The 13,852-nt window shown below is 37.5% G+C and overlaps 1 protein-coding gene across 1 annotated transcript; it reads left to right on the top strand.

The window, feature by feature from the left end:
* Positions 1–1,424: 1,424 nt before the first annotated feature.
* Positions 1,425–12,762, top strand: LOC108347640 (uncharacterized). The gene is made up of 5 exons (XM_017587024.2): positions 1,425–1,748; positions 2,049–2,161; positions 11,677–11,774; positions 12,045–12,225; positions 12,399–12,762. Exons 1-4 carry the CDS (start codon positions 1,562–1,564, stop codon positions 12,187–12,189), a joined length of 543 nt encoding a protein of 180 aa, XP_017442513.1. The 5' UTR covers positions 1,425–1,561; the 3' UTR covers positions 12,190–12,225; positions 12,399–12,762.
* The last annotated feature ends 1,090 nt before the right edge of the window (positions 12,763–13,852 follow it).

The raw sequence follows: 13,852 nt of genomic DNA, 5'->3' as shown, positions 1-13,852 counted from the left end.
TGTTGTTTGAAAGAAAAAAGAAAAAAGAATTAAAAAGGGGTGACTCTTTGGCTTTTGGCTGATAAATATTACGTCGAAGCCCCTATTGAATTCGACGTACTATTGGTGGTTTAAAAGAAAGAAGAAAAAGAATGATGCGCTGGTTTAAATAATTACCATCATAGAACGTCGAATTGTATAGGACTTCGACGTTTTACAATTCTAAACAACATCTAATAATTGCATTTATTTACAAAAATGTTATCGGTCATTTTTTACGTTGAATATTCAGTGGTTGGAGGTTGAACGTGTGACGTTATACGTTATTTTTGCACTAGTGGTACCAAGCAAAGTTTGCATAATCTCATTATGTTGCACCCCTAGGAAATCCACTGCCTAATGTACACCATTCATACTAGGTGATATCTCTCCCTTAAGGTAATCCACATAACAACTCCCATGAATCCTAGCTAATGATCAATTGACTTTGACAAGGCCCTCGTCTAGATTTTATTCAATCAAACAATAGTTTTGGCTAACTTTCGTCTTAGTACTACTCACCCTACTTATTCATTAGGTTTTGACCAGTTTAGTTCAATCCATGCTCTATACAACCCAGTTAAGACAAGATTGTCTACCCTTATTTTAAAGTTAAACAAAATTATCTAACAAAATAGTGTTTATAAAATAGTATCGTCCAAAATAACTCTTAAATGCATTACATTATCCTAAATGATATAAAGAACAACCTACCTTAAACGATATAGTAAATAGACTATATTAAATATTATATTAAATAGTCTAATTTCTTAAATACGAGATACAAATAATATATTTTTTTTATTATGTAGTTTCTCTTCATCTATACAAATCCTATCAAAGACAAGTGTTTTATTTCTATGTTGATTTAGAAAGACAGAAAAAAAAATTCTAAGAATGTTTTCTTCAATGTTTTTTTCTTCAATAAATCCCTGTAGCGACACAGTTTCCCGTGCTTGTGTTTTTTGTTTCTAATAAATCCGTTTATAAATTCAAGTGTTTTCGTTAAAGTAAATGGGAATTGTCTTATTATCATATTATAAATATACTCGCTGAAATAAACAATAATATAAAAATATTACTGAAAAATGTATCTATTAAAATTAATAGATACAAAGGGAAAAATGTGAGTTTCATAATAAATATAAACTTTAATCATAATAAATTATAATTCAAAATAATATTTTTACTGACAAGTTTGTGGAAAAGTTATTTTAACTTAATTAGTTTCGTTGTAAGTAATTAATTTAGATTTTTGGTTAAAGAAGATTCAAAACTAGAAGGAAAAATACCACTAAAAGATAATTAAAAAGCACAAGTTTTTAGAATTAAAAAAAATAGTTTACTTCTTTTTAATAGATTTCATATGTGATATGATCCGTGGTATAAAACTTTTTAAGTAGAATTCCTTGTTAATATTTGCAAACATTTTTTGGAATGCCAAATTCTGAACTATTCCTTCAATCATAACGTGTACCTCTGGCCGCGCAGCTTCTTCCAATGTAAGAACTCTTCAAAACTGCAACTAACTCTCTACCGTAAGATGGATTGGCTTAGAAGCAGCTTTTCTAGGAGTTCAAGGAATAGCAAAACCCCAAATACCCAAACACAGTCTAACTCCAAACTGCAGGATCAACAACGAGAAGAAAGCGTATATGGGATTACCGAGGAACTCATCAACCACGTCAAGTCCTTCACCGTCGACACATTTAAGAATTTCCCTCTCAAAGGTTTCCCTCCAATGTTCATACCCTAATTGAACAAAAATTGTGTGATTACGGGGCCCATTTTTTTAATTTTCAATTTTCGTAATTTTTCTTGCCTGTTTTACCATTCACCACAGTTGATGTAAATTTCTTTAATTGTCACACTAAGTAATCGTGATTATTGGTTGCTTGGAATTGGCAGCTGTAGCTTCGTATACTTCTCAGGGAAACCCAATGTTGTTGTAGTGTTATTTTTGAGTTATCTATTGTTTTATATTTGAAAAAAAAAGTCTTCTTTTGTTCAATTTTGTTTTTTGGTTGCAGATGAAGATGAAGGCAGTTATTGGGAAGAAACTCAATCTTCTTCAAGCAAAGTTCGAAAGGATCTCTCCGATTGGCAAGAGAGACATGCAATCCTCGTTCTATCAAGAGTCAAGGTTTGTCTTTAACTATTCTTGTTTATTTGTGATGTTGAACACTTGAAGTATTAAACAGTAAAACTACTTGTGCTCGTTTGTAGAAATAGAGGATTTTTCCTTCATTGGTATCCCAAATATTGCAAGGTTGATGACACTCCTTAATCTAATCTATAAAATCATGTATTTTGTATTTGTTTGCTTGCATGACATTGCCTAGTATCCATGCCGTTGATTAGTAGTCTTTTTTTCTTTTTCTGATGATTGAGTGGCCTATTCGAAGTGTAATCAAGTGGCCCCACTTAAAGGAGCAAAGCTCTGTCTGATCATGTTTCTTCTTTTCACGAAGGGAAACTATATTAGGAATAGACAATGACAACAAAAGTTGTATTCCACTAGGTGATGTCTGTGGTGGTGAGTGGTCCATGCTAAGGATTTCAACTAGTTACATTGAAGGTCGAGTTTCTGGAAAAATCCTCGTTTTTCCCTAGCTTGGAACCATCATTTATGAGACCATAGTCTTTGTACAAATAGACTATTTTCCCATGTTGGCTTTAAAATATTATAGCAGTCGTGGATCCTGCCAATCAACTTAAGGCCTTTTGGGCACAAATGTTGATATTAAAAGAATCAGACATGGTGTGATGCAAAATGTTTGTAGAGGTCTTGTCTGACGCCATGTTGGATTGGTTTAGCACTTTGCCCGGCAGGAATGTATCCTTACTCGTGGAATTGTCTAGTTTGTTCTTTAATCAGTTTGATGTGAATAAAGTAAAACCTCTCAAAATAGGAGATTTGTTTGACATCAAGTAGCAAAGTGGTGAGCCTTTAAAGGACTGCATGGCTAGATAAGGAAATGTTCATGGATGTGTTTGTAAGGACTCCGAGCAAGCCCATTCAGCAAATCACTTATATAGCGAAAGGTGGAGACTCGTAGCTGAGGTAGTGATGTCCCCCCAAAAGAACAATGAACGGCTTAAGCCTACGACCTCCAAAAAGGCTTCCAGTCGTGTTTCAACTTGATATTGAGGATGCATTTCTCCATGGAGATCTTGAAAGAAGGTCTATATGAAACAACCTCTTGAATTTGTTGCTTAGGGGGAGTTGTCTAATAAGGTCTGTCATATTTGTAGGTTCTTTTATGGGCCTTAAGCAATCACCTTGTGGATTATTTGGTAATATTTTGTTTGTCATTCAACAACTCGGAATAATACAAAGTGAAGCTTATCATTCACTATTTAACTTCAATTCTCTCCAAGCTTACCAGTTTTGGACTGTCAAGCTAAATTATTTCACTGTGACTTGCCCTAACATTCCCTTTGCAATAAGCATAGTAAGTCAAGTTTTGAGTAGTCCTTGTCAAGAGACCATTGAAATGTGGTTGTACAAATACTAAGATATATTAAGAAATCTCTTGGCAAAGGCTTTAATTATAAAGATAAGGGGAATACTCAAATTATTGGGTATTTTGATTTTGACTAGGTGACTCAACTAGTGATAAATGTTCAACTTCAGGGTACTTCTTGTTTGGGGGATAATTTAATATCTATGAAAAACAAGAAAAAAAAAATGTTGTGGCATGATCAAGTGCAAAATATATGGCAATGACTTTAGCCATTTGTGAGCTCATGGCTAAAGGAACATATCAAAGAGTTTAAATTTGAAGATTCTCAAATGCATCTTGTATTTGACAACGAGGTAGCATTACACATTGCTTCTAATCCTATCTTTCATGAATGAACCAAACATGTTGATGTGGGTTGTCGTTTCATAATGGAAAAACTGGACTCTAGAGATATCATTACTAGATTAGTCAATTCTAATGAACAACTGGTCGACATATTCACCAAATCTCTCTGAGAGGGCCAAGGATCCATCACATTTGCAATAAGCTGAGCACATGACTTACACGCACCAACTTGAGGGTGAGTATTATGATTACAAAAATAAGAGTCATATCTTTATAGTTACAAATATCAAGATCATATCTTTATAATAAGAAATATCAAGATTGTATCTATATTATTCTAAGGTCATATTCTTATTATTAGAGGATGTCACATGTTCTTTATTAATTTTATTGATTTAGTTTTCTCAATGTAAATAAACCAGTCATGCTGTCACAGAAAGAGACGTTTTCAGCTCAATGCTTCTCTTTGTCTTTATAGCTTAACAGTTTGTTCTTTTTTCTCATGCTTTCCAATGTGTGGACAACTAACATTGTGGTGCTAAGTAATTTTATTTGGGTAACAACTATCAAGGGAAAAACGTCTCATGACTTTGGCATCTGAAAAAGTTCATGATGTATTAGATAATGGAGGACATAAGAAGCATGGAACTTGAGAAAATCTTAAGAATTTGCCATGCCTATAATGATTTTTTCTTAAGAATACATGACTGTAAATATAACAAGAATGAAGATTTGGAAGAATGAAGCAATCTTGTACTCAAATTATATGGCGTGTGTTTTGTTTTTTAATGTTCCTATCATTTATTCCTTTTGTGTCTCTATGTGTTAGGTTTCTATAATCGAAAACCTAATTCCCTTCTCTTGCAAATCACAACAAGAACACAAAGCAGAAGAATGAATGAAACGTATTGATTTATTTGCACATTAACAGTATCGAAAGTCAATGTACAAGTATGGATGTAAGTATGGACGTAAGTATGGGTAACTATGGGAGCCTAATCCCCCTCCTCAGGCCAATGCCCTGACTGTACAAGTAAAATATAGCCTAACCTAAAAGACTGACAATTATTCTATTTATAATAGGTTCCTCCCACAAACCGTTATTACAGTTGTGCTTTCCATTGTTCAACGTTCCCGTTAAACCGAACGGCCCCCACCCCTTAACCGTTCGACATTCGCCTCATGCTCCCATTGCATGTGGCCGCTTGGCCCCTACTGCCTGTAGCCGTTCGGCTCCTTCCCCATCACCCTTAACCGTTCGGTTCTGTCCTCCCTCATATACTAGCCGTTCGGCTCCTTCCCCATCACCCTTAACCGCTCGGTTCTTTCCTCTCTCATATACTAGCCGTTCGACTCCTTCCCCATCACCCTTAACCGTTCGGTTCTTTCCTCTCTCATATACTTTCCAGCCCCTATCACTATGTTTCTTCTATCATTGAAAATATTTTAACCAGCAACAAATAACAAGCAAACAAGAAGTGATACTTTTCCTTGTAGATCTATGTTGACTGGGGAATGCACCAAGTAAATTTCCAATTTCTAATTTCTAAGACCAAAGACTTTAGTTCAATATTCAACCAAAAACATAACAGGATATGATAGGGAAGCACCTAGCTGCATATCTGAATGAAGAAACTAACTTATTCACCAATAAATCCTCTGTCTTGTAATCTCCTATATTTGTTGCTGCTCATCTCTTCAAGGGGGTTGGACTTTATCTGGTGTGAAGGGGGACGGGAAATGTCTTTTTAACCTTGTACTCCTTTATCTCTTCAGGAATTCATATTTCCTTTTACACCTGTAATTTTTTAATTTTGGTATTATTTGTTATTACCAAGTCGATCTTATGAATGCTAATGTTGATAAATTAGAGTTAGATTATGTTAGGGTATAAGGTGGAAGGTAATGATAAGGGTTGGGAGGTAATGAGAAGGAGAAGAAAGGTAGGAGGGAAGTGAGGCCGAACAGTATTGACCGTAAAGGCTGAACGATGGAAGGCATGGAGAGGTAAGGCCGAACGGTGACAACGGGGGGCGACCAGGACGAACGGTGGGAGGTATGAAGCGACCAGGCCGAACGGTGGGAAGCAGGGAAGGACCTGAGCCGAACGGTTGAAGAATCACCATCTTAACTGCGCAACGGTTAGGGGGGCGAGAGCTAATTACAGTAAAAGGAGCCACAATAGGAGAGAATATTCAGTATAAGTTAATTAGAGTAAATAAATATATATCCTAGGAAAATATTCAATACAAGATATTTATAATTAAGGATATATGCTAGGATAATATACGGGGGATATTTATATTAAATATAGAGATATTTATATTAAATGCAGATATATTCTAGGGAAATATTTAGTAAGAGATGGAGCGGGAAATAATTAGTATAAATAAAGCTAGAGTCTAGGGTTAAGGGTATGCTTTTGATTTGTGAGTTTTGTAAAGGAGGTTATGCTCCAGAACAGTTGACGGAGGTTATGCTCCCAATTATTGTTTGTTTTCTATTTGATTCAGTTATTCTTATCAATAAAAGAGATTCATTCATCCATTATCATTTGTTTATTGTTCTATCACGTGTGTGAGAGTGTGAAAGGTTGTATTTGGCTAGTTTAGGTACTCAGATACGTAACAGATTATCACTATCACACTTTCCTGATAGAACTAAGTGATTGTTTTTCTGCTACTTGGCAATTTTTGTTCACTATTATGAATGGTCCAGTGTAAATAATTAAACTAGAACCGAGGAAAATAGAATGAAAATTGAATAAATTTCTTTCACCTATGGTTGTTGGTTGTTGGTTGTAAATGCTGTAGTCAATTAAGATGATTGTGTGCAAAATTAAGCCAATTTAGATTTAGCAGCTGTAAAACATGATAAATTATTAATGCAACATTATACAGGATGTGCATGAGTCTTAAGTTAGTGAAATAAGCTATGAAAGCACCTTGGTGAAGACTGTTAGAATTATTGTATTTGTATTTAGATGTGAGTTGTGAGTGTGCTGTATGTGAGTGTCTGTGAGGTGTGTACCACTCCCTTAATCCTATAAGTATAGGATTAAGGAGAAGGGATGTAACAAGTAAGAGAACCATTTCATTCAATACAATTCCATTATCACATGGTATCAGAGCAGGTTATCTGATCTACCTCTAGGGTCTCTGCTGTCTGCTGGCGGCCGGCCGTCATGGCCGCCGGCAGCCCCTACAATTTTCGGCAGCCTCTACAGTTTCCGGTGACAGCTCCTCAAATTCCATTTTCTCTTCTTCTCTGTGCATCCGTCCAGACCAAGTGTGCCACTGCTGTCGCCGCCACTTTCCGCTGCCATCGCTGCGGACTCCGTCGCCGCCGTCGCTGCCGCCGCCGCCGCCGGTCACCGTCACAGTTTCGACGGGTGACCAGCGGATCTGGACCGTCTCCTTGAGCGACGGCCACCCCTGCCGGAGACAGGACCAGAATCCTCCGAACGCGCCGCCACGGAGCTCTTCTTTCCGGCTAGTCCGCCGCCGGCCGCCGTCACCGTTTCGACCGGTGACCATCGGATCTGGAGCGTCTCCTCGAGCGACGGCCAACCCCGTCGGAGACAACACCAGATTCCTCTGAACGCGCCTCCACGCGCCTCCTCTTTCCGGCAGATCTCGGACGCGTATAGCCACGCGCCGCCTTGTCGCCGGCCACCGTCACCGTTCCGACCAGCGACCACTGGATCTGGTTCGCCTCTTCACGCGACGACCAACCCCACCGGTGCCGGCGACCGAAACCTCCGCACCAGCTGTCACGCGCCGCTTCTTCTCTGCCAGTCTCGGCCGCGTGTTCTGCACGCGCCGCCTTCCCGCTGCCGGAGTTTCACCGCGACACCTCCATAACCGTCGTCGGAGCTCCCTCTCTTTGTTCCGACCCTCAGAGCAGCCATTGCTGCCATCTTCGTCTCCACCGTTGATGTCCAGGCGCCATTTGCTGCTGTCCCGCGCCGTTTGCCACTGTCTAGGCGCCATTTGCCGCTGTCCCGCGCCGTTTCCGCTGTCCCGCGCCATTTCTGCTGTCTGGCGCCGTTTCTCCGTTGTCCAGGCGCCGGTTGCTGCTGTCCGGGCACCGTTTTCCGCTGTCCAGCCACTGTTTGCCTCTGTCTGCGCCGTCTGCCGCTGTCCAGGTGCCGTTTCCACTGTCCGGCGCCGTTTCTGCTGTCCGGCACCGTTTTGCCGTTGTCCAAGCGAAGTTTGCCGCTGTTCGGCACTGTTTGCCACTTTTCGGTGCTAGAGTTAGCACTGTTTGCTGCTGTTTGGTGCTAGAGTTAGCACAGTTTGCCGCTGTTCGGTGCTAGAGTTAGCCCGATCTTCTTGCACTATTTGCTGCTGTTCGGCACAGCCGTTGTTCGGTGCTAGAGTTAGCCCGATCTTCTTGTGATACACTGCTACGTATCACCACTTGGGAATTGTCCAGCAAAGAATTTTGGACCTTCAATTTGGATCTTTGATGCCTCTGTTTCAGCATTGTAGCTTAATCTTGTGTTTTGTTTTAGTGGTCCAGCAACTGTGATATTCCACATTTCCGCCGTTCACACTAAGGGGGAGTACGTTTCCAAGACACTGTAAGTCACATGTATATGGGTGTAGTCCCTGCAGTTTTGTAGATTTCAGCTACTACTGTTGATCCCGTCACCCAGCCATCATTGATGAGGATTTAGTGTAGTCCCTGCAGTTTTGTAGCTCTTAGCTTTCAGCTACCACTGTTGATCCCGTCACTCATCCATCATTGATTGGAGAATCAGTCCTTGCAGTTTGTCATTGGCCACCAATGCTTTCCTTCATCTACTTTTGAAGTTGAAGTTTCACAAGCTGCTGTTGTCCATCTATGTTTGCCTCACACTCTTGAAGACAAATCATCTAGTTCAACACCGAGTTCATCTATTCCAAGCTTAGTACATACAATATGTATGCTCTAGCTTGAGGGGGAGTGTTAGAATTATTGTATTTGTATTTAGATGTGAGTTGTGAGTGTGCTGTATGTGAGTGTCTGTGAGGTGTGTACCACTCCCTTAATCCTATAAGTATAGGATTAAGGAGAAGGGATGTAACAAGTAAGAGAACCATTTCATTCAATACAATTCCATTATCACAAAGACTTTTACTAGTTGGAGCCTCGTAAGAACATTTGTAGTAGCTAAAAGACCACCACTGTCTAACTTTTCTTGAATATAGTTCGTCAATCTCTCTTTGTTTTCTCCTGTCTTGTCCTGTTGAGTTGGATTATGGACAATTCTAATAGTTGAACTGTTGTCGCAAAGGCTCATTGCTGCCTCTCATACTTTGCTTTGAGTCATCAAGAATAATCTTCATCTATAATCCTCCACACATGTTGCGTTGCATAGCTCTAAATTTTTCTTGTGCTCTAGATTGAACATCTAGTTACAATATCCAGAAGTGACTTTCCTATCGACGACTGACTTGAAACAGTCTGCATCTGTATATATCTCGATGGAGGACAATGTTCTTGCTATACTGAATATCGATTTCCCTAGACTTGCCTTCAAATATTGGAGGATCCTATCAACTGCCTATTGTTTCCTTTCTTGCGGTCATGTATAAAATTACAGACCACACTACCAACATAGGCAGATAGAAGATTAGTATATACAACTTGCTACATATGATACCTTATAGATATCTTCCTTTCCTCAAGGCAATTGCATGATTTCTGTAACTTTTTTCAATTTTATTTTCACGGGCACTTACCTCTGGGTTAACACATTAACCCCCTAATTAACTATTTAATATCCTAATTGTACTAACCATCCCTCATTCTTATACGTACACGTGACTGCACAAATATTTGAATGCTAAATTTTTATATACTTTCCTGTTTAGAGAATATTTTATTTAAGAAATTAAATGAAAAGAGTATTGTCTATTTCTATGCTTGATACATTACAATCGAGTCACAGTTACCAGAGTTCTTGTGGGTATATCAATAGGAATTTATATGGAAATTTCAGAGTCCCTAAACATATTGTCATCTTTGATTAGGTTACTGTATGTATATTGATGTTCCAAAGTCATTAATTTTTTTTTATTATTTGTCGATAGCTATTAGTGCTAGGCACCAACAAAGACTTCAATTTATTGTCACACATTATATGCTATGGATAAACTTCTCACAAGATGTTTTCTCATATGTATATACATACATACATATATACATATACACATATACATATCACATAAATGTTTATATACATAAATACATACATATATGATAGAATAGAAATTATTCTCCTGTAATTAAGCCAATTGTTTTCCTATATATCACGAGTCTCTATGATCCAGACTTCACCTCCTTGTGTTTGATAGTCATGCACCTCTTCTCTTTTAGACACCGCCGCACGCTCCAAGGCTCTCCTTGCTTCCAATTGTCATTGCTCCTTTCATCTCCACCAACAACCTGCTTCTGCACCTTCACTCTCTTTCTTCAACCACTCGCAGGCTACCCTTCCTCTTCTAGCAGCTACGATCCACCCCTCCCTTCATTCTCCTATCCACACGTCATCCCCTGGCCCTAACAACCCTACACTGTCACCTGACAGCCCAACCACTGCCTCTTTTCTTTGTCGTTCACTTGTGCCCCACTGTTGACGCCATGTATTCAACCAACTTCGATCCTGGCTCCTCACCAGTCATTGTGGTTCCTATGCCAAAGTCCTACTCGGGTAAACCTAAATTTCACATCAATAATATCAAAAGTAGCATCCCTTTTGTGTTGGACACGGAGAAGGACCATTATGATGTGAGTTTAACTTTTTGAAACTCATGCTCGGGTTACCAGAGTTCTTCATCATATTATCCCTCGACTTGGGAAGGAACGTCTGGCTCCAATTGACGTTGGTCATGAGCAGTGGACAACACTTAATTCTACTGTACTTCAGTGGATCTATTCTATCATCTCTTTTGATCTCACTGCTAATGTCATGGAGAAAGGCTCCACGACTATGGCTAATTGGAATTGTTTAGGATTTAGGTCAACCATAATTCCCATGTTGCTTTAGAGCAGGTTTCTCTTCCACTCTCATTGATGACTTTTTGAATGTTTTGCATATTGTCAATGTCTCAAACAACTCTCTGATTAGTTGACGAATGTTGGTGCTCCTGTTAGTAGTCATTGTTTGGTATCATATCTGGTCTCTGGTTTGTCTGAGCCCTTTCATGGTGTAGTCACCCTGATTTGTCAAAGCAACCCTTTCTATGTAAACGGGCTAAAATAGGTTTTTAAGGCTAAATGTTACTTTTAGTCTTTCATGTTGGTATTCTTACGCTGAGTTTTGAAACTCCCGATTTGGTACTTAATGCTTTCGAAAAGGTTCATTTTTATTCTCATTACCTATAAAGTTAAATATGTTATTAGAGTTAGCTAAGGTGTCCTTTATCAGAGTTTTAAAAGTTTCCATTTGGTACTTTATGTTTTTAAAAAGGTTCATTTAGATAATTTCTGATTTAAAAAAGTTTCATTTTGGTCATGTTTAATTAAAACGTTAAATAGGTTAATAGATACGTTAGTAAACTTTGTTAATCTATTTAACATTTTTGTTAAAAAAACTAAAATAATATTTAATTGACTCTTTTAAAACTTATTGTACCAAAACGAAAAAAAAATGTCAAAATATGAAGAACTAAAAGTAAGATTTTGTTGTTTTTTGACAATCTGTGGTGGCAGTGTTGATGGCTTATATTACTAACTTTTGATTTGACTTTATTCAAAACAATATTAATATATATAATCTTATAGTTGGATGAGGGAAGGATAAACAAAGCCATTCAATTAGTACCCATAAATAATTATGATTTTTGTTATATTCCAGGAAATATCTCAATTGAGATATGCACTGTGTCCACGCCATTTGAAGGAAAATCAATTCTGGAAAATTTACTTTAAGCTTACCAGAAGCCATGTTCTCGAGTAAGTTATACAAATTCTTGCAAATTCTTCTATGATTATTTGCAAATGAGTAAAACTGAATTACTCTGAAGTTTTGACTACTTATTTTGTAGATAGTAGCTGCATTGAGAATTTTGCTATCTTTGTTCCACTCTACCCCATATTTTGTGCATGCACACATTCACAATGCCTATCACGTATTCATGGATACCAAATTAACAAAAAGAGGGGGTAAAATGTCCAATTCATGCTTTTTGATTAAATATGACTCCCTTCATTGCTGCTAATCAGATATGAGCTTCGCCACATAAAACATGAGAAATTGAAGCGGATGGCAATGGAAGATGAGAAATCTTCAGTTAACAACTCGTATGAAGTTGAAATGGCAGAGGCAAAGGATATCAACTTTGTTGAGCCTTTACCACCCGCTGAATGAAAACTCTGATATTTGTTGATGGAATGAATATAACAGGTACTAAACTATTAACTTGTTTAGCATTGAAGGGTCTTTAATAAATAGTGTTGCAAGTTTGAAAATGCATTTCTTCAGCTGATATTAACATATTGTTCTGAAGTTAGTCTTCTGCCAATTTGTATTTTTTGACATTGCTCCTTGATTCCTAACATAATTTTACTGACTGATAGTGCGAAATCCTTGGAAACTTCTGATGATGGTTCTTTGTTATGGAGGCAAGCTATTTCTTTAACTTCAAATTTCAGATACCGGACAATCAAATCAAGGATCTGAAAAATTGACAAATGAATCACGGATGATACCGAATTTGACATAGTCTGTGTTTCTGATGTCTCCTCATTCTTGTCCAAGATGATATAAGTACAAAATGTATTTGGATGGATGAAGTTATAACCACTTTGCCTATGATGTTAAGGTTCAATATAAATGTCAAGAATTGTCTTTTTACAATGTTTATTTAGAGCTTCAACAATTGTCTAGTGTTGTGACGTTGAGATCATAAAATTATTCCAGGAAATAGTTTCTTCAAACTGCTCTTAACAATATATTCTTGATGAACCAATATTAGAGTTTTTTTTTTCAAATTTTATTGGCAATGTTAGTTAGTATTTGTTAATGGGAGAAATTGAATCCACAATCTCGCTCTCCCTCCTTTTCCAAATCCATCACACCAATTTTATATTTTTCAAGTGATTTTCAAGTGTTAGTGGGGAAAGTTCAACTCAATTTCTCTCACCTTTCCTTTTAATTTTACCATCAAACCAATCTTATATCTCCATTAGAGGTTCTTATTGATTGGGAAGGAGATTTACATATGGATTTTTTTTCTAATGTAAAGGTTTTGCATTTAGATTATTGGCAAAACATGTTGGGAGTTGTCCATATAACTCTTCCACTTTGGATTGGTGGTTTGGGTGTGTATATAAACCCATCATCTTACCCTCGTCATCAATATATTTGTTGTACGATATGGAGGGTGTGTTTTTTATTTATGCGTGATGGTTCATATAGGAAAGGTACAAAATATTTAAAGAATACAAGAATGTGATAAAATGAAATGAAGGAAAGCTTTCCTATCCTATTACTATTATATGGTTTATACAATGGAGAATGTTGTTGCTCAAGAGTCACAATTGTTATAGAATAAAGCAACAACCACTGGAAGGAAGAAGAAATCCCTAGGGACCAGGGATAACGGGATAATTCACACATTTCAATCATTTTTTTTTTCAATCCTCATATTTATTTATTACACCAAATTTAGTCCTTCAGTGGAGTTAGTTATTTTTTTTTGGTTTGCATTCCTCTTGTTTTCTTTTGTCATTTGTCCTATTCGTCAATGAAGGTATGATAGTCACATGGAAGTGAAGTACAATTCCCACAAGAAATGTTGGTTTCATCTAATCCTTTTATTGGACTAATACTTGAGGGACATGTTGCTGTTTCTAATGATGGTTCAAGATTGCATAATCTCACTTGGTTGGATTATATAGAACCCAACTCAAAAGACATGTATGGTATTGCAATGTATTTTTTATCATGAACACCTTTAATAGCTTCAATATGGTATTTCTATGCAATTGGTCCTACTTTTTTTGCTCTATTGGAAAAGGTCCATTATCGC

Source organism: Vigna angularis, chromosome 9 (genome assembly GCF_016808095.1).
Source record: "Vigna angularis cultivar LongXiaoDou No.4 chromosome 9, ASM1680809v1, whole genome shotgun sequence".
In the NCBI taxonomy this organism is placed as follows: Eukaryota; Viridiplantae; Streptophyta; class Magnoliopsida; order Fabales; family Fabaceae; genus Vigna; species Vigna angularis.
The sequence above is the reverse complement of the archived record's forward strand: the minus strand, read 5'-3'. Positions and strand labels throughout refer to the sequence as shown.

Excerpts from the sequence above, each read along its gene's own strand:
- LOC108347640 (XM_017587024.2), top strand. The coding sequence starts at position 1,562 with ATGGATTGGCTTAGAAGCAGCTTTTCTAGGAGTTCAAGGAATAGCAAA. Across the intron at positions 1,749-2,048 it reads TAAGAATTTCCCTCTCAAAG|ATGAAGATGAAGGCAGTTAT; the intron begins GTTTCCCTCCAA and ends TTTTGGTTGCAG. Across the intron at positions 2,162-11,676 it reads TCGTTCTATCAAGAGTCAAG|GAAATATCTCAATTGAGATA; the intron begins GTTTGTCTTTAA and ends GTTATATTCCAG.